A 26,955-nucleotide genomic window follows, 5' to 3' on the forward strand; every position below is an offset into this window, starting at 1 on the left:
AACTTTATAAGATCTATAACATGTCAGTGTGGGTCTTACAGCATGTTGTGCTGCCCCCAGTGGCCTAAAAATAAAAAAAACATGGCTGCTTAAGTTTAAATGTAGTCACAATTTTGGGGAGTGGGGAAACAATTTGCTGGAACACAACTGAATCTGGTCAGAAGGTTAAGTATATATTTCTCTGTAAAATAATTATCAAATACAGATTACTGGTAAATTCCAAGTTTATATGACAGCCTGGAATGCAAGTCACACAAATCTGTGGGAAAGAATAATGTTCATGCTGGACGCAACTGTGACACTTTGAAAGGATTTAGATGTAAAACAGAGAATTTCCCATCCTTGTTCTATGTCATCACTGACTAGCTGTTTTAATCCAAGTACCACCAATTTGAATACAATCTTAATATGTATTATTAACCCTGTTTGCATACAGTAAAAACTTTAAATAGATGTTTTTAGATCAAATCATTCCCATACAGCTGATGGATTGAACTGATGTGAGGAAAACAGGCTAAATAAGAAGTAAATGAGGTCTGTATGCTGGTGTATTAGCAGCACTCTTGAACTGGTTTGAATGAAAAAACATGAATCAGCCGCTGCAGAGATTGGAGGTGTCTGAATGTAGACGTGAGTCCTCAAACACACAATTAAAGGCCACTTTCTGTCTGCATAGGAAACCAGTTTTAAACGCTTAAGGGCGCTCGTACTGTACAGGGTGGCTAAAATCCCATAGACGCACTGGCTGACCACGTGTGGGAGAAGCACATGAAATAGAGAAATTCTCTGATTCCCTCCTGTTGCCAGGGTAACCAAATGAACAGATGCAGGTCACAGTGAGTGGAGGACAAGAATGCACACACACCTACTTACACACACACAGAAATACATATACTAAAGCCTGCAATCAGTGTGAGCTGATGGCAGGAAAGAATGTTTAAGTGCCTTTTCTGCTGAGGTCAAATAAATACACACATTCTCCTCTAGTGGCTGATAAAATACTCTAATGCTGTTTAGTGCTTTGCTTTTTAAAACCCCCCTTTGGATAAACCCATTAACATCTTTTCTTAATGGTTCGAGAAGTTCCCGTTTCTGAGATACGTTTTTTTTTTTTCCTCCCCCCTCAGCGGCGACAATCCGCAACTCCAGATAAACTCATCCAGTCAGCATCCCTCTGCTACGTCTCCCATTTTTCTGCCTCTGCTGCAGTTTTCTCTCTTTTCGCTTTCCCTCTTTCTCCTCATTTTCCTACTGAACGTTAGAGTCTCTCCCTGTTCATATTTACGAAACCCACATATACGTGCACACCCACACCGAGATAAAAAAAAAAAAAGAGTTTCTGAATGCGAGTTTCTCTTCCTACGTCACTGTGGATGAAGAGACCATCGGACAAAACGGGGGGATCAGGTTGCACCCTGATCCGCAGGCTACAGGTGGTTGCATTTCTATTTGTGCTCACGTACAAATGCATCTAAAAAAAGCCTTAAACATGCAGGTTTATGGCATGCATTTTTAGTGTAGTGTGAGCATGAATGTCTGCAGCTCGATGCTGGAGATGTGGCGTAGGATTTCTGTGCGTGGGAGGACCTCACATGGCATCAGTTGGGAGAGGCAGCGATGATGGGAAGGGAGGAAGATGATACAAAAATGAGGGAATCTGACAAATGAAAGATGAAAGAGTTAAGGAGACGACTAATCACTGGAAAGAAAATGATGAGAGATGATGAGCTGCACCTTGGGGAGCAGGGAGAGCTTAGAGGGAGGTGTGACAAACGGGGAGATTACATTGGAAGCATGAAAGAGGAGCAAACAAAAGCCAATGCAAAGACAGAAACAAGAACAAGAACAAGAAGGGGAGAGAAACCATAAACTGTGCATCCAGATCTCTCTCTCAAAAAAATAACACTTGAGAAAACACTCACCATGAACTGGACGTTGTCAAATCCATTGGCCAGCAGGTGGTTCTCGTACTGGACCAGGCCGATGGAGTCGAGCCACTGGCCCACGGACTGCAGCGGGCAGCGGGGACCTATGAGGGGGTGGAGGGGCAAACGCTTCAGTAGGGAGTAGCCGTCCACGCGGTAGCAGCGGCAGTCCGGCTGAGACAGCTGGCATTGCCACATCATGTTATGGCGGGCAAAGTGGCTGTCGAAGGAGCCCGCCATGCTTTTGAGGAGTCTTTTGGCAAGGCAGCAGCAGCAGCAGTAGGAGGAGGTGGAGAGGGAGAGTGAAGGGGAGGCAGGTAGAGGGGAGGAAAAAAGGTGAAGGAGGAGGAAAAGGTGGAAGGGGAGGCTAGGCTAGAGGCATGGTGAGGATGGAGGGGGGTCAGCATGCAAGGGTGCAAGCGGGTAAAGGGGAGGTGAGGACGTCCAGACGCCGCTTTCTCTGAATCCAGTGGGGGGTGACGGCCGAAGTTGTATCCAGAAAAGAGCTCCAGTCCTGGGGTTAAAATCCTACCAGAGGTGGGGTGTTGGATGAGACTGGAGGTATAGATCCGCGAGCAGAAGCGAGTGTGTTTGTCGCGCACAGCGCAGCAGCTGCTTCCTTTTTCAGCTGTTGCGCTCGCTTGGCTGCTCCCCTGAGCGTGCGCGTGTGTGTGTGCATGTGTGTGTGTGTGTGTGTGCGAGTGTGTGTGTGTTAGAAAGAGAGAGAGAGAGAAAGAGCGAGAGCTGCCTGCACTGTAGATTTCTCTTTATCAAGTACTCCCACTCTCATCTGTATGCTTCTGCAGCCTCCTCTCTCTCTCTCTCTCTCTCTCTCTCTCTCTCTCTGTGTCTCTCTCTCTGAGAGCTTCTTCCCTCCCTCATTCCCTCACTCTCTCTACCTTACTCGCTCTCCTCTGTCTACCTCCCGTCTCTATCTTCTCTCGGGGTGTTGATCGTCACCCTGCTCTCTCTACAGATATCTGGCTCGCTCTGCTGATAATAGCCATCACAGCAGCTCCAGCTTCTTTGTCTGCAAGAAGCCCAGCTCCCTCCCACTCACACACACACATACACACACACACACACACACACCACACTGATTGTATACATGCAGGCGCATCTATATGTTTATGTGTGTGTTTGGCGTAGCGACTTAATGCGTGTGTTGGTGGTGGTAGAGGTGGTCGTGGAGGGGGCTGGTTTGGCACAAACAGGATCTCTCCCCGTGGTAACCATGGTTAGCAGCGGCTTTGCATTTCGCAGATGAAAAGAGAGAGGGAGAGAGTGAGAGGGGAGAGGATCAGGAGGTGGAGGATGGGGGAGTTAACACAAGGGAGAGGGGGATCATCGCAGTAAATAGAGATGAGTAGCGGAGGATTCGAGGTACGCAGGTGAAAGAACTGGCAGAAGCGGGGATTCGATGTGCACAAGAAAGTCAAAAAAAGCAGCATTGCCCACGCACGTTCATACACATCAACAGGATTCTGGTTTATTACAATTCAGCTCTTATTTTTGTAGTTTTGGCCATCGTTCCTTTTGGTTTCCTATGATGAATGAAGCTTTCATTGGAAGTTAGGCAGGGAGACAACTGTAAATCGTCAGCTCTCCACCTCTCAGAGTTGGCATCCTGTCAACCAAAGAGCAACGAGGATGTTTACTGACTTCACCTGTTTGGTCTCTCCACATCACTCAGCCACCAGGGTCAGCTGTCTGCAGCGCTCTGCAGGATAGTGGTGGTTTCCTTTTTAAAATGCTTTTATGATGTACATTTTCTCCTTACCCCCATATTATTGAGAGACTCACAACTATCAGCCCATAAATCGGTAAGTCGATTGAAAGAAAATTTACCACCAACTATTTTGTTAATAGATTCATCATTTCTATTCTATTTCATTGTTTTTCATGCAAAAAATATCCAACATTTGCTGGCTCGGGGTTCTTAAACAGGATGATGTGGGTTTTGGACTGTTGGTTGGACAAAAACAAAGCTGAAGACGCCACTTTGGGCTCACGTTTTATTTACATTTATTTGGTATTCCCTAGACTAATTAATGGATTACTGGTGAAAATAATCAGCGGGTTAATCTATAATGAAAATAATAATTTCGTTCCAGTCTTAGTTGGAAGCCTAATCGGGGGGATCCCCTGTCGACTACTCCCGAGGAATCCTGCAATTTATCTAATTAACAGGCTCAATGCTGAACTCTCTTTATTAGATAATCAAACAGTCTGTTGCAGACACTCATGACAGTTTACAGACTTCAGCTACAGCACTGGCCATGAAGTCCAGTTCTACCTTTAAAGTGGCTGAAATAATATGATTAATTTGTTGAGTCCTTTTTTAAAAAAGACAGTTCCAAAAATTAAATGTCAGTAGTTTCTGCAAACCACAGATACGTTCAGATTAGTATGTGTCAGGACATGTGACGTTCACATTTCATGTTTATAGCTTGACAGTTATCGGAAGGTAGAAGGGTCTACAAAGCCAGTGACCCCAGTTCGAGTCTGTGTTTCAACATTTAGAGGTGTGAAACCAAGGAGACCTTGGGACCATTTCCAATTATGTCTGTGCCAGCAAAACTAGGGACCTCGGGTCAAATCAAGCCATATTTGCTGGGTCCAAAACACGTATTTTAAGCCAAAACATGTTTTCTAACCGTAACCAAGTGTTTTTGTTCTTAAACCTTAACAAAGCATTATGACAAGAGACATTTTTTAATTGAACCCAAAGAATCATGAAGGCTGGAATGCGGCGAGTTTGAATGTTTTTTTCTGGCAATTGGGTTGTTAATCCAACAGTTCATTGCCCTGTTGGCCTTGTTCCCACATCGAGTACAGTGTTATTATATTCAATAGTAAAGCTGGCTGAAGCTACTGAAGTAAGTAATGTAATAAACCATGAATTATCCTTTAAATCAGATTTACTCCCATGATCAGACATATATAATCACGTGTATTTTACCTGAGGTGTCCTCCTTGATGTCCAATCCGCTGCCTATTCCAGCCCCGATGGAGCTCATAATCTTGTCGATCTGAGCAAATAGGAGAGAGAGGGAGACACAGAACCAGAGTTTCAGAGATGTACAGCATGTGCAAGGGAAAAGTCATTTCCCAGTAATAAGGCTAACCCCTATTTCTGGATTCAAGTGTCACATAACAAGATCATTACGCCAGCCGGCGCGCTGAATGTCACTCATTCCCTCTGTGAATTGAAAAAACGTGGAGAAGCAGAAAGGAGGCAAAAAAGATGTGTTGGAGCAGAGATGAAGGAAGAGGCAGAGCGGAATCGGAGGGAGCTACAGTGGCTTCATTAGTGTCTGGCTGCTGGCTGTCAACTGGTCATCCCTGACCCTGGACCTGCTGCTGTCCGCTGAACTATGCGACCTACGCATCCATCCACCTGTCAGGACCGCTGGCCCACCACGGGTCAGAGGAAACTGGCCTTGCTGCGGCTGGTCTGAGAGCCACGTTTAAAGGTCTGGGACTGACAAATGCAAACAGTGTTTGGAAGCTGATAGAGCATGAAGGTTATCTTATCTTAGCGGCTCGATAAACAGGTAGCAATTTCTGTAGATGTCACCGCACACAAAGCAGCCTCGAGGCTAAACAAACTGATATAGAAAAGGAGATGATTAAAGGCTAAACGGGTAAAGTGAGTTGACAGGTCTCGGGGAGTACTACTGCATATATGAAAAAAGGACTGATAAGCTATTTGTGGCTCCAGAAGAAGCTGCATGTAATCTGATAAATTGCCTACAGCGATATGACTCCATGGCTAAATTGCATTGTGGGGAATGTAGGTGCCTGATTTTGACAAAAGAAGAGAAACAGGTGGAATAAAAAAGGTGATATATCTGGTTCTGCTGTATCGACATTGATCATTTGTTGTTGAACTGTTCATACATTTTCATTTTGAACTTTTTTCACATATGTAGCAGTAGAATGTCTGTAAGACCGGCAAACACAATTTAATGTGTAAAATAAGTGGAGTGACCCTTTAAACAGAGCTTACTGGAGAGAGATATGGCTAAAATTAAACCGGACACAAGAGGTCTCAATGACATATGCCGTCAGCGCTTATTCATATGTGTTGGGCTTGTCCTTCTTCAACATTTTACGTATTTTTTCACCTTTGTCATGGAAATGAAAAAAGTGATAAGACAAGAATGTAACTGCTGTCTCTGAATACAGCAACATCCATATAATTTGCCATCTTCTCTTGAAGGTTAAACAGGAAGTCATTGCATTGGAAATGTTGTTAATAATCTCTAGAATCCTTTAAAAAAATAAAAAATAAAAAAAGATAGTGAATGTTTCAATGGATGTCAACGTTTGGTATGTACCTTTGCACTTCTTTTAAGCAGTGTAACAACATTCAAAAATAATTGGTTTACTGACAACAATGTCACTCTGAAAAAGATGTTTTACACCCAGCACGTTTTATACAGCAATTACGTTGACACAGATCAATGGCGATGCAAAATATTATAAATGAAAGCAACACCAAGCAATTTCCAAGGTGAAGCAGGATTAAAACCCGCTGATGCAATGTGATTGTGATTTTGTGCTGCACACATAAAACTGGTTTGATCTGATGAAAGCACACATTTGTAACATACAGAAACTACCTTAATTACGCCTGTAGCACTAATGAGTGTGGATATCTTCACATCGTCGAGTGTTGTGCGACATCCCTCGTGGTTCGCCTCTTGCTAATAATGCCTCTCTTTCCTGAGCGTGGGATGCAAAAAGAACAACTTTTTTTTTTCTCTCCTCTGAATTCCCCATATATCACTCCAGTTTCCCTGAAGCCATGTTATCTCATCCTCCCGTAGCACGCAATTAAACAGGAAAGGTCACCTTAATTGCTGAGAATTATGGGAAATTCCATATGGTAATTCATCACCATCAGCAAGTTATGAGCTGTGTTGAGGCACTAATGAACATCTAAATGCGGAGAGGCACGCAAAAATGCACCTTTAACTCGCATGCATTAGCAATATGTTAAAAATAGAGACGGATTCATTATAGAATTAAATAGTCTGAGATTTTTAGTTTTCAGCATGCATCAGTTTGCCAAAGTGTGTGTTTGTGTCTGTGGCTAGTGAGCAGAAGCTAATGTGTCTGTGACCCCAAAGAGTTTATAAAGAGGCGAGATCCAGCAGTGCTGTCCAGTCAATGGATCACGTCTGTGTCAAGACCCGTTAATGCTGAAGAAGCCCCGGGCACAAACACACCGAGTCCAAACCTCACACAGCAGCAGCGACCTCCTCTCTCACTCCCCGTGCTCTCACTCCCCTCTATAACAGAAACTGCATTCTTGTCTTATATCTGGTCTTCCCTGGAGCTCCAGTGCTGCTTACAGAAGAAAATCAATGTGGGAAGATGTTAAATTAGCGCTGGGGCTCCTTCTGCACTGTAGCAGTCGAAGTGGATTTCAAAGGGAGGAAAAAACTGAAGCAGCTCACTGCTGTGGGTGCAGAGGATTTCACTGCCCCCCTGCAGAGATGCTTCACTTGAAGAAGCGCGCTGGTTTAGAGATTTTCAATAGAAATCTATGTAGTGTCACAGTAAAGCTGCTGATTAACCCTCCTTTAATATTGCAATTTAACTTGAATTCCTGTACATGTCAAGAAAAAGCTCCTCTCACCTCTTCCCACTCGGCGGTGAAAGAGGGCGTCCTCTCCAGTCTTCCCCCTGGGCTAGCACCCTCTCCCGGGCTTGGACTTCCAGGCCCCTGGCCACGAGATCCGGACCCCCAGCTGTGCTCCTCCTGGACGAGACACAACCCAAATTGTTTTCGAGCATAATAAAACGTCAGACAATGGTTGCCAAATATTTTAACCTTAAAAATACAGACAACCAATGCTAAAAACCATCGAGAGAGTCCTCAGTACTCATCAAAGTTTCATCCACAGTATAATGAGGCATTTTTCATCAAACAGACTATGTATTCAGCTTATGATTTATTTACTATGAATTAAAGAAGAAGTCTCTAAATGTGCAGCGCAGCAGGGAGCACTGTGGCCCAGTTTAGTGAGTTATCTAATTGGTTGGACTGGTTTCTGTGCTGTTTCCGAAGTCACTACATGATGCAGCAAGATGCAAACTACCTCCACGGCTGCATAATTCATACAACTGAATATTTACAATAAATGCGTTTTCTTTCAACTTAGATCTTGGTGCTGACCTACACTTTTATTTCAAGTTTTTTTTGTTAACTTTCAGTAGAAAAAGAGACTTTCGTATTACACTTGGCCTCTTATGTAAAAGACTTGAAAGAGCGAGAGAGTAGCAGAGCAAAAAAAAGACAGTGTTAAAGTTTTAACTTGCCTTCATAATGCAACATAAATGATGAGTTCTTTTCAAAAGCCATGCTCTTGTTAGCACTTTCATTTCTTTGATGTTTAACTATAAGCAAGGAATCTTTGTCTGTCTGTCTGTCTGTGACGCACGTCCATCGAGAACTGTTCATCTGATCTACTTCACACTTGGCTGGTTTGTTACGGACAGCCAAAAGAGGTGCAGTGTAACATTTGGTTCAATATTAATGAACGCCACTCTGCAGCATTGCTCTGGGTAAGCAGACATAAAAAAAATGGTGCGGTGCAACAACATGCTGTAGTAACTCGTTGCAGTGAGAAAAATACGCGAGCAGAGGGTTAGGCTCAGAAAAAGAGAACTATCAAACATGATGATCTGATATTTGATATCATCAAATATCATGGCGGCCCGTGGGAGTCTGTGAGAAGTTCAAGAGGCTCAGGACTAGATCTGTAAAGCCTTCACATTACCAGATAACCGGTGAGTAATTTGAGATGAGCAAATCAAAAAAGAAAATGGAAAACCAAGACATGACATAACATGTCAGAAACAACGTACCTGTATGGGAGACACAGCTATCAGGTTGGAATCAGATTTGGACAGAGACTTGGACAGCTGCAGGTCCAACACACTGCGGGGCATGGACCTCATCCTTCCCAGGGTGCAAGCTCTCTCTTCGTAGCCCGCAACCGATGAACCTCCCTTGGGCACACCTCCTGTTAACCCTGGAACCTCCCCGTTTTGACCGGCGTAGGAGGAGGGTGGGCGATCCAGAGTAGACCAGCCGCGAGTTGAATCCACCTGCTCGCAGTTTCTGGGTCGGGCCTGGTCCTGGTTGACCCTTGTATGGAAGATAGTGCGGTACACCACCTGTGGCTTGTGGGGGTCGATGGCGGTCGACTGAGGCGACGACTCGCCCCCTGTCCTGGAGAAGACCTGTGTGGGTCCTCCTCCGATCACGATGCTGAACTCCGGGGACTGCAGCAGGCCGCTCTGGACGTCTGTAGAGGCATATTTGCGGGGTTTGGGGTTGTAGAGGTGGTAAGGCGTTTCAGGGGTTTCACAAGCCGGGGAAGATCCATGAAGGAGGCCTGCAAACTCTTCTGGGATGTGACTCTTCCTGCGATCATCTAACAGAGTGTTGGAGGTGGAGGAAGAGCAGACGGGGGCAGCAGGAGGAGGCGGGTCTCGCTGGTACGACCCGTCGTCTGCAAGGAGAAAACACAAAAACAAAAATAAAATCACTGGCTGATTAGGACGAAATCATGCACATTTGTGTAAAATGCCTCTGTCACAACACTGATACACACTAATAAATTAACTCTACAAGGAAAACAGGAGAGGAATCAGAAAAGTGCACTCACTGCACAAACAAAGCACACAATATGGAGAACAAAATGTTTGGTACACAACAGAACAGAGAGAAAGGGAAGCAAAGGGCCTAAAAAAAAATACTGCAAAACAACCAAAGCTGCAAATAGGAAGATAAGAGACGAGGCGACACGTCTTCTGCCTCCCTGTTGAAAAGCTGTTTGCGTCTCCGAGGAAAAATAAAAGAACTCCTGACTTGGATTTTACACCTCTGCTCCTTCACTGTCTGAGTGCAAAACTGTGTGTTTGGGTGTCTGAACTTGTGCATGTACGCATGAACTCATCAGGGCAGACGTTCTTACACCGCTGACTGGGATTTCTTTTTTTGAGGGAAGGCTTTCATGGCCCACTCACTGTCTGCGATCAGCGGGGTGGAAGAAAAGCCGCTGAAAGCTCCCTTTGATTCTGCGTGTATTAGCGATTGTGTAATTGTAGATGCACGCTCCTTGTCAGAGTGTGCGTCAGTGTGCGTGTGCTTGTGCCTGTCAGTTTACAAATGCTTATGTTCACATCCGCGGAAAAAGTCACACTCGGGGGCACAGCGATTGTCTTGCATGTTAAAAAGATGTCGTCCGTCTGATACAAGATGCAAAACAAGAAGTGCATTATTTATTCTTATTCTTCCTGGATTATTTATTACACTTCGCCAAAGAGGTGACACGCTTAAATTCATAATGATGAATCTTCAACTCTGTGCCAAAAAGACTGTAGACTGTAGCGAAGAAGTAACAATATGTTCCAGTGAGATTCAGATTGAAGTTGAAATCCTCGGGGGAACAGCCCCTCCTAACACAGCGTGACTGAAACTTAATGCCAGATTTATGGAGTTGGAATCATTAATAAAGGTGTAAAATAAGCATTAGAGACAGAAAGATGGATGGAAGGCTTCATAAGGACTAAATCGCACACAGGAAATGAATATCCACTGTATGCTATCTGCCCAGTAACAAACTACAGACCACCAAAGTGAGCAACTACAGGGAGAAACTGGAGCATTTTGTTACTTCAAGCCAGTGAGCTGGTGGAGACCAAAAACAGAGCTATAAGAAAACTGAATATTTAAAATGGAACTGGTTTTCGTACTAAACCATAATACATGAAAGCAAATGATTGTGCCGAATAGCATAAAAAGTACATTCATACATTTCTACAATACAACAATGTGGTTACCACTAACTTAAAGTCCACAATCATTCATCTGGAACCTGTAAGAAGCTTCCCACGTTCTTATGTAGCTGCCCAGTCATCTGCCGATTAAACTCTCTCATGACATAATATTCCGTCTCAACTCCTCACACTCTGAGTAGCTGGATAGAAAGCTGTGTTTGTGTCTCAAGCCCAGATCTCTCCTTTTTTCTGTTTCCTGCCGCTGTGTGTTCAGACCGTGCACCAGGCCACTGACAGGAATCAAAACTCTCAACAGTCTCACAATCATGTCGTCTCAAGAATGACTCGAAACAGTGCCTGTCCACGCTCACATTAGTGCAAACGAGGCTCTTGTAATCAAAACTGTCACTTGAGTAATTGCAAGTAGCCCCATTGTGCCCCCACTCTCACTGAATTTACAATCTAGTTATCTGACCACCGAGTCCTGCTGCCTGCCACCTCCTCACCCCACACACTTACACACACACTGTTCTCAGCCAGTTTAAGCTACCACCCCATGACTGTTCCCTAACACATTTCCATATGAAACAATTACATAATGTGAGCAGAGATTTGCATAAGAAAATATAAGTCTGCCAGAGTCCCTCGCATAAGAGTGACTAACTGGCATCGTTTGCTGTGATTAAAACAGCAGATGCTCGAGCTCCTCTCATTGTGGAGGAATAAAAGTGGGAAAAAAAATGGAGGAATATTAAAACGTCGGTCCTCGAATGAAGAGCCACTTGAAATGTGAACGTCGCTGTGCCTCAACTTTCTGCTTTGGTTAAAATGATCAAACAGCCATTAGCAGTTTTCAGGTAATGAAGGATGGAAACGAGACTGAACCTGAACCACTGAAATTGTGTTTTTTTTTTTTTCCTAGAGAAGCTGAAAGCACTTAAGTTAAGATGAATCCTCAATATTCAACAGGATAAATGGACTAAGTGGCTAAAAGACCCTCATGAATACAGTGTCGATCTCTGCACTTAACTTCTATTTGCTTTGTCTGCACTGTTTTCTTAATTGTAAGAAAGAAAGAAAGAAAAATCTCTTTGGGTTTGGTTCATTGCACAAAGAATTCCTACATTTTAACTTGGCCATGAATGCATCGATACCTTCATGATATTTTTTCCATTTAAACTCTGTTCTCTGTGTATTTGCTCCTGTCATGCAGTCCTTTATCGCTCTCTCTCAATGCTTCTCCGCTGTTTTAAAAAAACAGAACCGTTGGCAACAGGTGAGCCAGTTGGTCGCTATGGCAACAGAGAGCCCCGGCATTAGCATCTCTCCCACTTTTTTTTTTTTTTTTTAAGGGCGGCTAAGTGTCTTTGGCCTTCGGGAGAGCGAGGGGAAAAGTGTGCGGCTGATAAACGGCAATCAAATCAGCAAGGGGTGTGTGTGTGTGTGTGTGTGTGTGTGTGTGTGTTGTGTCTAGACGGCAGGAAGAAACATTAGAGAGGTAGAGCTGATTAATCTGTGAGTGTCGAAGTAAAGGTCTGAGAGTTTTTTTTTTTTTGAAGTTTTGAGTTGAGACAGAGCAACAAACCTTACATCAGTCGCGCTGATGAGAATATCGACGTAAGACAACTTGTGCCAGCCATAATTACTGGAATGAAAAAGCAGCAGAACCGTAATTTGGCTCAACTCAAGCAGGAAAACTCTTGTTTTCGCTTGTTCTTCCCCGACAAACAATCGATAAGTCTTCCTCTGTGTGCAGCCTTAAACTTCATCGCTGATCCATTCCTGAACCTACAGATCGCTCTGCAGCCTTCACTGACTTTCCTTTCCTCTGTGTGTGTGTGTGTGTGTGTGTGTGTGTGTGTGTGTGTGTCTCTTTCTTACCTGGGCATCCGAGGCAACATCAGCTCAAACTAAGGAACCATCACACTGTACGTACTGTACAAAAATGCGGTGTGGTAGCAAAGTGTCAGTGTCTAAGATCAGATGGTGAAACAGCAGCGGCAGCATCACTCTGCATTCCTGCATTTTTTTTATTGCGTAACTAGTACGCAAACACACACTCGTATACACACGTGTTGTGGCATGCAGCCACTCAGCCCCAGAGACTGATCGGTATTTGGATAAGTCGTGTTCATCTCAACAACACCCGCAGTAATGTATGTGTTGCTGTGTGCAACAAATAAAGAAAATAAAGAAGTGTGTCTCAACATTACTCACAGGTACAGAATTAACTCCTTGATAGTTAAGGATCAATGAGTATCTGGCCCGCTAATAAAGGCAGGGGACTTATTTATCTGTTTATGTTATTGACTGGCTGACTGACTGCAGCAGTGATGTGTGCAGTCATCACTTCCTCAAGTTGAAAAACTGTGAGAGGCAAAACCTTCAGCTGTGTACATCCTCCCACCGCCCACCCATCAGTGGAAGACAGGCAGAGAAGAAGAGGTTAGGTGGGAGAGATTAGATCCGAGATTGAGCTTTAATGCGATGTACCTTAACACCGTTTATTCTCCCATTCTGGCACCTATTCATACATAAACTGCTTTGAATTCATCACTCCTGGGGTACACATGACATGCATTGATAAGGTAACGAAAATGAATTAGCTCTCAAGCACTAAGAATAAGTGTTAAGTCTGTGAAAGTACAATTTTCCCGTGTCGTGGTGCATTTTAATGAGCAGTGGTCATTCCAAAGTCACAGATTGATTGCCATATGTCCACACAAGTCTGTCATACAATAAATGAGCACTAATTGCAAATACACCACACAGGGGCAAAAAATTTAGATCATCATCGTTCAGCAACTTCCCGGAAACAACACACAGTATCTACTCTCTAGTGGTAAGAGTGATTTTGATGGGTGCAAAGGAGGAAGTCAGGTGACGCTGTGCTAACCTTCTGTAACATAGTTATTTTAAATCCAGCATTGATTTTCTTATTTCAATCTGCCTGCCTTGATATGATCTTTCCATGAACTTAACCAAACTACAACAGTTTCACAATGTCTTAATAACAGTCGTAAATGACACTATGTTGTAATATGTTACCTGTTTGTCAGCAAGCTTTATTTTGAAAGTCTTACCTGTCATAGCATATAACACTTTGTTGCCAATTTAAGCACAGAGCCATTCATGTGTAACATTTAAACTAGAGGGGTGGGAAGGTTTCATAGTTTGAGGCTGAAGACCACTGACCAAGCTGCCGGATTTGACGGGTTGGGAGTGAGAATGTGTTGCAGAGTGCGAGTGTGGGATCAGGACAAAGCTACTGAAATCCTTTGTTGTGGCTCTGCAGTGTGCAGTACATACACTTGTGCAGAGTCCCTACTGTATTACTATATTTAACACAGTATGTACTACATACCAACTGTCAGTGTGTTTTCGCAGTTAGTACACAAGATATGAATGCAATTTGCATTAATCACAACAGAAATTTCAACTGAGACGTTTCCTGACTTGGAAGGAAAAGCATGAGTGTAAATAATAACATTAACAATGGCTCTGCTGTTCCATTCAGGGAGCGCGGTAAACCATGACAGTGAACACAGCTGCACGTTATCAAAGATCTGGAACTGGATGTGGAATGCGGTCATAATTAACATTATCAGTTACACTTGCTCATCCCTCTGTCATACATTAGAATGTCACGAAAAAGGTCTTAACATGCACCAAGAAGCATCAACCAATCCAGGACTTCAGAATAACACTAATGCTAATTAAACTTCACAAATAACATAATATTTTTTTAAGTTTGTTTTGTAAGATCATCCTCCAGCTGTGTCACCACCCTCTGCAATTTACTGAAATGTTTGCAGCTGTGAGCAGCTCCTCGATTTCCTTCGTGCGCGGCATTGCGGGACGTTGGTAACGAGCAACAGCACGCTCAAAATTAAAGTACTGTGATATCTTGATATGACCTGCTCACAGTTAGTGTGTTATATTGCACTGAGACATGCTTTGGTCTTTAACCAGCTAATAATGGCCTTTAAAGTAAAAGCTCTTCCAGAGTAACTTTTCTTCATTTTCTCCGGCAAGCAATAACTTTTAAGATTTAATTTCGGTGGGGAATAAGGAACCTCGACTCTAAATGAATCTTTTCATACAGCAGCATGATGAAATGGGTGTAGGTGACAACAAAAGTAAACAGTTCTCAGAGGGTGCTTAGGGAGGATGCTTCTGCAAATAGAGAAATATATGTATCCATATAGTACATCCACTTCCTTTCATTTCACACTTGACTCTTTAAGAAATATTTGCTTCAGGGAAGAGGGAAAAAAAGGAGAACAGGGAAGAAAGGACCTGGTGGAGGAGGTTGAAAAGGTGAAATAGAGACTGTAAAGACGGTTATCTGCTTGAATGGAAAACAGAGTTTAAATGGAAGGGCAAAAAGAGTTACGGAGGTACAAACTGTAGCAATACAGCAAACCTGAATAAGGAGGCGAGGCAGCTTCCCGAACGGCAGCGAGGACGAGGGGGAAAGTGAGGGGGCGGGCGAGCGAGTACAACAATGAATGACAGGCAGAGAAAGAAAGACAGAGGAGCGAACGAAAGCTCGGGGAAAGTGGCTGGAGAAATAAGGGAGTGACAGGATGAAGGATTGAATGACGGTGGGGGGGCAGGAAGGAGATGGATTAAAGAGCAGAGATACAGAGCTGAGAGGTTATAAGTCAAAAAGGGAGGGAAGAGAAGCTGGTTTGATGTGTTACAGTAAAGCTATTCAACCCAAACAGTGGCACAGGGGAACACTAGAAGTTGGGTTCCTACTAAAAAACCTAATAAAAGGTTCCTGTTGCAACAAAATTCTGCTAAGTAGATGTTTCACTGCATCTTCATCCCGAGCAGATCCGGGATGAAATTACTGGTTCACCCTGACGCGCCGCAGCCTCGGAGCCACACTCAATGTCAGCGCGTGGATCAGTCTGCTAATTCCTCCCCCTTTCACTGCCTCACCCGCTCGAGGATTCACTGATAAAACGGAAGCGCCGGTTAACACTCGTATTGAAATTCACCCACTTGTCAGCGCCAAATCGTCTGCCGCCACACGAATCCGAGCACATTTCTGTGACACCAGCCCCGCCGATGACAAAGACGACAAGAGGAGAGAACAGCTCCCTCCTGCCCGGGCTGATGAGCCTCATAAGCCACCAAAAAGCCTCATCGGTCCTCCACAAATCGCCTCTTGGGGACAACAAAGAGTAGAGATTAAGGAATTGGACAAGGTGCCTGGCCAACCTCTACTCCCCACAATATGCCTCTTCTTTCTCCCTCTGTGTCAATCAGTGACCCCACCAACACCCAGAAACAGGCTCAATCAGAAAACTGTATATCACTGAAAACACCCATGAATTATTAATCCAGTCTTTACCGTCCACACCTGTTCCCACTCGGATCTCAGTCAGTGACCTTCTGGATGATTTCAGCACAGAAATTCCACATTTTATTGATGCCTTTGCTCCTAATAAGGTAAAGAAAGTCAGGAAAAGGAACAAAGCACCATAGAGAAATCCTACGCTGGTACAAATAAATAAAACAGTGTCGAGGAGCTGGACGCGGGTGGTGAAATCTTCAGATGTATTATGCATCTATAAAGAGAGACTTTGCCTTCATAAATAAGCTGCTACTGACAGGCTGACAAACACTCCTGTGTCATGAGCCCTTGAACTTTAATCCACAAAAGACATGAAACAAACCAAACAAGCTTCCCGGACAAAACTCAGAAAATTTGAGACTTTTCGATATAAAGTGAGGGGTCTATATCACCGTCCAAGTAGCATGACAGAATTTAATCCTATCAGCTATTGAAAAAACTAAGGAAGCAGGAGCAGCTTTCAGTTTTCATGCACCACATCTGGAATAAACTTCCATAAAAGCTCGAGATTTGCTCCAATTCTCGATTGTTTCAAATCAGCGCTGAAGACTTCGTTGCCTACTGCATTTTATTAAGTTACATCTATTCATATCTTGCAGCACGCTGTAATTTCTATTCTAGTGTTGATCAGCTGTATTCTATTTGAGCCTAATCTTTTTATCTCATTTTACTCTTTTTAGAATCATATTTGTCTGCCTTCTTTCATTTCGCCTTGTGTTTTTTTTTTATATCTCTTCTCAACGCGGCTCTGTCTTACGTAAAGCACTTTGAATTGCTTCATCGTTGAGAAGGCTAAAATGGCTCAAATGAACAGTGAGCGGGTGAATGCAGACACACAAACACTATAAATACCACACACACTATCTCTGTTGTTCGATGTTTTCCTCTGTGTGTGTGTGTGTGTGTGTGTGCGCAGTGGCAGGAGGGGCCGGGAGATGATCCAAACATCTGATAGCGCTGTGTTCATCGCTTCGTCTCTTGTGGCACCACACTGACTGTTATTAAAAACTACAGAGTAATATCGGAGCTGTCAGTCATCCCAGAGATTTAAGACTGAGCCCTATTTCCTGAGCGCCACAGGCCTGGATAAATCGTTATCAGCTCCCTGAGCCTCAGGTGCCGAGCTAGCCAATGGTGGGTGCCAGGCTAGGCTACCAAATCCGCTGATACTGTAGGACTGTGGCGATCGAAAGGACCTGAAGTCTGGACCGTTTATTTGAGAAAGCGTTAAGACATTCAATGAGTGATATGTGAGAGCTGTAGACGTGCTGCCTTCAGGTGTTGTCGGAAACGTCAGCACTCAGAAGTAGGACTGGGGGGAGGACGTTTCCACTCCTTTACTTGATAGCTTTTTTTTCTGGGGCTTTCCACCACATCACTAAATCACTGATGTTAGCATTATGGAGATGTGACTGAACAATCTCAATATGTAATATGAGTTAAATGTATTGTTGAACAGAGTTACAGTTAGCAGCAGTTAGCAGCAGTTAGCAGCAGTTAGCGATTGCTCTGGCGATGTTATATTTGAGTATAAATTCAACAGGAGGCCAATCCTCACATAGTGCACCTTTAAACTAGAATTCTTGGATGAATTTCACACATTTATATCACCTTGGGTTGTAAAACATGATTGGGTAATAGCTGTATGGTTAATGTGATGTATGAACTGTCTGCTCTAATTTTGATTGAATAAAATTAATAATAATAATTTTCGGTTCCACAGGATCTAAAAAGTAATCACACAGAGATACATTTATAATCTCTACATCCACTCTAATTTATTGTAATATTAAGTTCAGATCTGCCCAGATGATTTCCCTATCCTCTTTTTTTTTTTTTTTTTCAATTTGTGACTCCTGTACGTTCTGACGCGTAGCCTCAGGTCAGCGACACCAGAGCAAGCATCACACTAATAGGTGCGAACGGGTCAGTCGGTCCCAACCGCCGCCGCCGCCCGCTTCTCACTCGCCACCAGAGAGATAAGACTCCCCGCTGAGAGCATCACTTCATGTCTGATTGCCTGTATGTATCTGAACCCCGGCCTTCAGGCAGCGAGGGGGCCAGTCTGCAGATATTGAATTTACACTTTCATTCCTGATTCGAGTAAAGCACAGTATATTGCCACGGCAACTGGCCCCTCTCGTATAGTAACCCATTTTTAGATTCTCCTGAAGTCGGGAGTGATGGCAATCACTCACTGTCGTCATTGAAATTCCATTTGTGTGTGTGTGTGTGTGTGTGTGTGTGTGTGTGTGTGTGTGTGTGTGTGTGAGACGGAGACATGCAGTGAGAGTTAAACGTGATATGAGGGTGACACTAATTAACTGTATGTTGCTGAGTGTGTGGGATGCATGTATATATGTGTTTGCATCAGTAGTAGCGTCTCTGGGCTTGAATCAGCTCAAAGGGAAACAGCAGGTTCGGTCTAGTTTTGTTCGTTGACAACATGTAATATATTAATGAAATGCAACACATTAGATTTTGTCAAGCATAGAACATCCTGAACTCATTTTCGTCAGCGTCCCTGTGGTGCTTTCATGGCCAGCCAACCAAAGATGGAGACAGGCTTTCCACCTGTGACCAAAAGAAAATTGGTCTGGTAAATGGAATTGTTAATATCAATAAAAACCTTCAAAGTAATGTTTTTCTCAACGACATGCAAATAAAATTAGGAAATGGTTTTGTTGCCATGAACACCCTCTAAGACAACAACCACTATCTGTGTGACCTCTAAAGCCTGTTCATGTTCACTATGAAGGAAACTGCTGTGCTTTCAAAGTTGGGGGGGGGTCACATTGTGTTTTCTTTCACCACACCATGAAGCTCTGAAGGAGGTTTTACCCTTGCACTGTGTGGTACCAGCACATTTAAAGATGTAAATAAAGCACTCATTGCATTTAGATACAGTATAACCGTGCTGCTTTCTCAAATGCTCGACACAAAATCCTACCAAGGCGATTTCACATCTGAATGAACGTTAACTGTTATTTATTTATTTACTCTTTTTTTGTATTTAGAGTCTGGGAGTCTGTGCGAGCCTCTTTTGTGTCGAGAGCTTCTAAACATGAGTCACCGTCACCTCCCGACATGCCAGCGGCTCCTGTGAGGCTGTTCTCTGGCACGGCGGTGCTTTGAGCTGAGGGCTAACATCAGTGTTCAAACATGTTCATGAGGACAATTCTGCTGTAACATGCTGATGTCAAGTAGACATGTTTACTCTATTCTTGATGTAATTGTAGCACGTTAGTATAATTTTAAACGAGCGATTTGGCGCTCCCTACAGTTTCTGAGTGCAACGCCACTGTCATGAATATAAATCCCAGGGCTAAAACTATTTGTCACACGTAATGTAGGTGCTAACAATGTTAGGAGTCAGTGAGAGGGTTGGACTGTGAGCCGACCCTCTCACTGGAGACACATAGTCCAGAAACAAGTGATAGAGACACCATTCACCCTATTACAAGACACTGTAGCAACACAATGATGTTGAATCTGTTATTTCAAGGTCATAATGTGACATAATGTTGCTTTAACTAAGTAGGAATTGATAAAAAAAAAAAAGCACAGCTTGATCGGATCTTAATTTCATGGCAATCCATCCAAAAGTAGCGGACCAAACGACACTGCCGTCCCCAGAGCCGTGCAGCATGGCTACAAAATTCATTTGATGTCCCCGTATCAAACACACGCCACAGACAAAGAAACTTTCCTGTTAGCACGACTGCCCGAGGTGAAAACTAAATGATACATGCGAGGGGAATGTGTGATCAAAACCCATCGCGCTCATTAATGACATTGTGGTGTTAATTAAAGCCTCATCTCTGAGGGCAGGACATTTTACTACAGAGACCGACAAGGTCCGAAGGCGCAAGACTGCGAACCAACTCTGTGATCATATTGCATGAGGACAGAATATCAGAAATATCAGTCAGTACGATTTAACGCCAGCAAATCTGTCAAAAACAAAACTACATATGACGGTAAATTGCCAAATGTGTTCTACCTTTCTCGTCCTCCCACCAATCAAATCTGACATAAAAGCTTTCAGTCTTGATCTCCTCTCATCCTCGCGTAAAAAAGGGCAGATAGCAAACCTATAATTTCATCACATCTGCTTTCTGCCACACCGCAGGTGGTACAAATTCATTCGACCTGGGGTAAACAGCAGGGGGAAATTCCTGTCATTTTATATAAGATGGGAACGAGTCTGGAGTTTTTCTGCTTCTGTTTAGCTGTAATTATAATCAAATATCAGCTAATGGCATGTTTATCTCATTAGGATTCATGCCATGCTGGCACGGACACATGCACGAGAAATGGCTCCAAATATGAGGAGCAAAAGGACAGAGCGGAGGGTGTCAACTGGATGGAAGATTTAAGAAAAAAATAAGTGTGTGTGTGAGTAACAAATCAATGCTGCGAACAGAGCCGCTGCTGACTCTGAGTGTGATTTAATGATCTAGCGCAGCGGGCTGACGGACCCATCGTGCATCTGTGTGGAAGAATGGGCTTGTAGTTTCTGAGCTGATGTCAGGGTGCATCTGAATTGTGTGATGCTTGAAAACAAAAGGACTCAATTAATCGACAGAGGTTTAATGAACTTAACTCTTTCAAGTACACACAAAGCCGGTGCCGCAGTCACTCACACACACCGAACCCACACCGAGCCGTGGATCGCTTTGCCATTTGCGGCTCATTAAATGTTAGAGCTCATCGATCACTCAGGCCCTCTGTGGCCATTTGCATTATGAAGGGAGTATTAAGTCTTTTGTTTGTCCAGGTGGTTGATTTTCTGACCACGACAACTGAAGAGAACTCAATTTCCTTATGGTAATTCAGAGGCAGGGGTCTGAAAATGTGCTTGTATATCAGAAAACACAAGGCGAAACAGAATTTTATGCATTTCGATCCAAGAGTCTTAGAGAGAAATAAAGGCTTTTCCTGCAGATAAAATGTGGTGCACTCTGCCTGATATAGATATCTATATGCAACATGGACAACATCGAGACTGATGTTGATCAAAGCAAGGATCTTGAAGTGGAGTCCAACTGAATCCAAAGTCAGAAAGTAGTCCCCTGCTGCTAACCCCTGCCGTTAATGTAGCAAGCTGCCCTGCACAGTGGATCAATGTCTTGGGTAATTTACATCATGAGGCTGTAGCTCGCCTTTGATTTAGCTTGTGTGTGTTCTGGGGTAGACGCAGTAAACATGACAAGAGACTACAGCTGTGGCCAACAGCTCTACTGTTACTCCAACTTGTTTGCATTTTTTTCTTCAAATTCATTCACAGTCGTCTCGATCAGCAAAGCCGAGGATGTGGCTAAGACGTCCCTGCAAAATAGTGTCAGGAGGGAACTCACAAGTGAAGTAGTCGGCCAAAGGCAGGCTTACACCTGAGTCAGTCTGCTAAATGCCTCACTAAGCTAACCAGCTAGTCACTATCTCAGTATGCCTGCAGTTTGGTGCCCTGCAGGTAGTACACAGATGGTTTATCTGAGCTTTATTTTACTAAAACGGCTGCCTACTGCTTCTAGAAATAATGTTTAGAGAGTCAAAAAGATCGAAGCAGAACAGTCCAGTCTGTAAAATCAAAACAAAAGAGCTCCAAAAAGTTACATAATCTTGCTTTTAATATTATAATGACCAAAATGCTTAATGGACAACACCAGAGAATAAGACCCAGGTTAACAAACAGCGGGATCTCTCTTTAAAATACATTTTAAAAAAAATAACACAAACACAAGTGTACGAGTGCGTTACAAGCTAAATCTGTGTTTTCATTTGCATTAAGTGTGTATCAGAATCTCTGAAGCAACTTCACACCTTTCAGATGAGTAAACACGGACATGCAGACTTGTGCCTGCTTGTAACAGACTTGTCACAAGGGGCGCTGCATAATTCATGGAGGACAACTGCGTCTACAGTTGCACCGCTTTTGCATAACACTGCACTGCACTTGGCACTCTGCACCGAGGGCACTGGGGGGGAAATATCTTCTCGAGCGTTGTCCAACATTATGCAAACCGTAGTTCCGAAAGCATCAACAGCAGCACCGGCGATGGATCGGGTTATAAATAGGCCTCTTTTTCATCCGACCGCCCACGCAGGTGGCTGACACCTGCGTACTCTGCTGCAGGGCCGGAGCTTTATTGTATAAATGTTGGGTTGGTTTTTCGAAGTGCGGTTCAGCATTTTTTTTAAGAAGAGAATGAGAGGAGTGAGACGGAGGGAGACAGATATGGAGAGGAAGGAGGGAAGGAAAGACCTTTTATGGTGTGCAGAGGGGGGAAAAAATAGTGTTCCCTTCACTTTCTTGTCCTCGTTTTTCCGTCCAACCCCCTGAAATCTCACATTTCATTCTCTCCACTTTCCTGATTTTCCCTCCTCCTCCTCTTCCTCCTCCCCCTGCAACATTAGACTCTCATTCTCTTTCTCTCTCTCTCTCTCTCTCCCTCACCCACTCTCTTTTTTCTTCACTGGCATCCTTTGAATCCTGTAACTCTTTGCCTCCTGCATCCACATACATATACACTCCCCTCTTTTTCTCTGATTCTGTCTCTCTGTCTCCGTAAGCCACTTGTTACCATGGCAACCCCACAATGGTCCTTATAAAGCTAATAAGTAGAGAGAGCAGGAGGGATGAGCAGGGTAGCAGAAGAAGAAGACGAAGAAGAAGAAGAAGGAGGAGGGAACAAAATAGAGAAAAAAAAATTAAATGGAAATATAAATTGGTGCCAATCTATTCCTGGTTTTGTAGCTGCAGGCGAGGAGAGCGAGGGAGAGAGACATATACAGAAAGAGAGAGAGAACACAGACATTGACGATACATCACTAATGTTATCTATAATGTACTGGAGTGCTTATATTATGTGTGATAAGACACTGAGCGCTTCTTAATTTATTAAATATGTAAATGTACTTTTCACCGTTCCTGCATCAACGGTTATAATTTCCCTCGAGTACATGTTAAGGAAAACCTTTCAAATGTTACCAATAATAATGTGCATATAAAGTGTTAAAGGAGAAGAATTACACATTATTGAGAAGTTGTCACTATCAGGTAACGCTGGTCACAGTTCATGCTTTTATCCTTCCATGAAAGCAGAGATGCACTCTACAAACAAACAGTTTTAGAAAGCATCATTATAATCCTGGAATGAATCACTGAGTGGAAATGGGCACTGACGACCAGTATTTAGAAAGAGCTGATTTAAAGATACGTTTCTGGACAGCTGGTGATGCAATAAGTATTTAAAATGTTCTATGCTGATTTTAAGATGTAAGAATTCTGTGTTACAATGTCTAAAAAATATTCACACCCAGATAAATATACAGGCTTGCTTCAAGGGTATGTTTCCTTTTGTCTGCTGCCGCAACAACTTGGTTAAAAAAAGTAAGATTACTTGACTAAACATTAGCCGTAAGCTAGCTAGCAAAAAACACGCAGAATATGTTTGTATGCGTTTGTCATTAAGGTCGACTCTTAGTGAACTCAGCACTCACCAGAGACTCCGGTTCTCCGGTGCTATGGATTTCTGGAGCAAAGCAGCTGTTGTGCTACGTTCAGCAGCCTGTCTGCTCCTCTGAGCTCGGACAAGCAGCTCATTTTCTGTCATTATCAGAAATGTCCCTCTTTTATTCAGTGGTATCGTATACTTGTTAATTTTTAAATGAAATCATGCTGATATCATCCCTAGTAATCAAACCCAACATGTGAGAACTAGTGGTTGGAATCAACATTAAAGCAACTTCTTAGTCATCAAACTTTGACACACTCACAATTTAACATTCACAAAAATTACTTTGATATAAAATAAATAAATCCAGTGCGCTGGAAGTTAAAAACAAGAGCTTTTTCAACGCTGCGATCAAGCATCGCTGCTCAGTCTTTGTCCTCAGAAGATATCAGTTAGACATCAGTGTCGGGGGCCGAGACTCATATGAAGGTTCAACAGGGAAATAACAAACTCTTGTTACATAAAGACCATGGCTATGCTTCAGTGAGAATAGGAGATGAAGATGTCTCATTCAGTATTCGTCTGTGCATGCGTGTGTGTGTGTGCAAGCACCTGTGGATTGCTAATGAGTGCTTTTTCGTCCGAGGCACTACACAGATCAAAGTCCAGCTGGGCTCTGAACTGCTCTTGGATGAAACAGACACAGACACACACAGACACACACACACACACACACACACACACACACAGACACACACAGACACACAGACACACACAGAGAAAATGCCTCCCGCCTTGTCGACTTCCCCTGTGTTGCCTCCTCTGACGGTGCACGATTAGCAGCGCGTGGTGAGTGAGGGACAGGAAGTATTCCCGACCACGTCACCAGAAACTGTCACTAAGGCCAGCACTTCGCCATGACAACAAGGCATCTCATCGCTATGGTAACACATGAAGCAGGCAACTAGCAAAAATGACACAAAGGGTTAAGCCAGGTGCCACCACTGTGTCATGGAGACATGCAGGGGTCCTTAGGACGCTTGAATGGTGGCCTAGTTCAAGGTGCACTATGTAGTTTTGTAGAAATTCAAAGTCAGAATTGTAATACTTACAGTATTAATTAGATAATAACGCAAAAGTGAATAAACAAGCTGTTCTCAGAGGAAAATAAGGTCCCAGGACACTGTCTGAAGCTAGAAGGGTGGCAGGGTCCGCCAAATATAAACAAAGTAAAACACTATGAAATTGTCTTGTCCTTTAAGTTCAGTTTGTTAATTCAGTTTATTCTGTCATGAAAACAAAGAGAATTTGTCTGTTTAGTTTGCTTAGGCATGAAAAAATAATGACAAGTAAAGGGGGAACACAGGGACCAAAATGTTGTTAGAGAAGTTGAAAATTAAACAATGGCATTAAAACAACACGTGAATATTAAATGTTTGCAATATTTATTTTTTGTGGTCAATTTTTTTTCTTCTGTGAACATAAATATAAATAAAAGTAGTGAAATGTGCGTATGTGCAGGTTTAAGACGTAACTGCCCTCATTATGAGATTCTTAAGAGAAAACACCTCTTTCATTAAATGGAATATTCCTTTTGGAGGAGAAACTTTGAAACTCGGCAGGGGGCTGTCATTAGATGAAACTAACAGCGTTTCATCTGGTCTGACAGTAAGAGAGACTCTCCCTCAGGACCAAAAGTGAGCATCTTTTTGCCGATGCCTTGGAGCCAAGTTTTTGAGATATCCGGTGGATTTTTCCCCTGAAAGTGCTTGTTTGCATCCTGATTTCCAGTCAGACAGACTTGAGACTAAAATAACCTTTGAAATGAAAAGCAAAACGTGGGAAAACACTATATTTAACCACCATATTTGAATATATTTGTACTTGTGAAGGCCATGCCCAACAGTAAAATGTAAAACGGTTTTATCTCAGGAATCAGTGGAATCACTGATGTTTTGATTCAAAGTTAACACGCACATTGTGTTCATGCTAAGTTGAAAAGCTAAAAAATAAGCAAAGCATCGGGGCGATGTTAACCTGTGAAGGAACACAGAGCAGGACGTTACGGTACTTACTAGATGTGTGGTATAATACTTTTTTTTTATTCAACCACTGTTTAGACAATTATCAGACAAGAGTTACTGACATAAATACATCTCTCAAACAAATTGTGTAGATTTAATTAGCAGAAAAGCTAAATAGCAGCCACCTTGAAGGGCTACTGCGACTGAATAGTATTAACATGTTGTTGAGTGGCTAGTGTGCTAGCTGTTAGCTTGGTAGCTACAGTAGTTGGACTAGCCCATGGGAACTATGCAGTCTGACACATCTCTCATTAACTTTACATGCTTAAAAAAGTTAACAGTTGTTACCTTTTCTTTTGCTGGAAATTATGCACAACACGTTTCCCCCAACACTATTTTGGCAGGCGCCCCCTCACTGCTTCCTCTGGATTTAGTGCCGCCCAAGATGATTGTAATTAGGGAGTGTTTTTTCCCTACACCAGAATGAGACTGGGTGCAGCCAGACCTTTCTCCAGCGATGTGGGGGTCTGGTTCTGCCAGACTACTTCTAGCACAACCTTTTTATAGGAGCAATCTTCTGGTGCTACAAGGCTTTTGCTCAGCAATGAAATTCTCTGAATGGCCTAATGCTCCGAGCAAACACACCAAGAGGTCTATCATTAATAAATCACTTTGTGCAGCCATACATTTGTCAAACCCACACGGCTCTGTTAAAGGTCAAAACCCTGAAGAATTATTCCTGGGGCTTGTTTCTACCTCCATGAATTGAAACGTGTTGGGCTAACAGCACTGTGAGATGAACAACTTCTAAATTACTCCTAGAACTAATGCCATTTAGTACATCTTTGGTAAATTCCAGCACATTTGGAAGTATATTTCAAATTCCCTTTCAACAGAAACATTGCAGCTGTCACAGTGTGCTCTGCACTCCCTCCACAGTCCGACCGAGCCCAGCACTTCTTTCGAGGACCTGTCGTTAGCCTCTGAGGTGTTTTGCCTGCTGGCTCTGGTGTCGAGTGTGACAGGAGCAGGAATATGATTTCGATTTCCTGGGATATGGGGAGGAGGATTAGAGGCTGGTGTGATTTCCAGGAAGAATGAGTTTAAACAACGCCTCTAAACAACAAGTGATGAGGAGGCTTCAACACCAGGAATACAAATAGAAGATAGTCCGAGCAAGGTTATCGTAGTGAAGGAGTCACTGCAACACAAGGCCCCTTCCATTCAGTATATTGACTTTCAGAGTAAATGTGTGCTTTATGCATTATTGATGCCAAACACAACCCAACCACTCACAAGTCGCCAGCTGGCTAACATACAGTACATGGTGGATGATAGATTTTCTGTGTAAAATGAATCCACTTCGCTCAACAGATGAA

At 43.2% G+C, this 26,955-nt stretch overlaps 1 protein-coding gene across 9 annotated transcripts in view; it reads right to left on the reverse strand.

Moving 5' to 3' along the window:
* anks1b (ankyrin repeat and sterile alpha motif domain containing 1B) overlaps positions 1-26,955 on the reverse strand; it is a 228,106-nt gene that overhangs the window by 54,174 nt on the left and 146,977 nt on the right. For all 9 annotated transcript variants that reach the window (XM_037122295.1, XM_037122294.1, XM_037122297.1 and 6 more), the window contains 4 exons: positions 8,808-9,457; positions 7,576-7,698; positions 4,888-4,957; positions 1,923-2,029 (listed from right to left, as the gene is read on the reverse strand). In XM_037122295.1, coding sequence (XP_036978190.1) covers positions 1,923-2,029; positions 4,888-4,957; positions 7,576-7,698; positions 8,808-9,457 — 950 coding nt within the window. The remainder of the gene's footprint in view (positions 1-1,922; positions 2,030-4,887; positions 4,958-7,575; positions 7,699-8,807; positions 9,458-26,955) is intronic.

The sequence above is a fragment of the Acanthopagrus latus genome, chromosome 14 (assembly GCF_904848185.1).
Source record: "Acanthopagrus latus isolate v.2019 chromosome 14, fAcaLat1.1, whole genome shotgun sequence".
Classification (NCBI taxonomy): Eukaryota; Metazoa; Chordata; class Actinopteri; order Spariformes; family Sparidae; genus Acanthopagrus; species Acanthopagrus latus.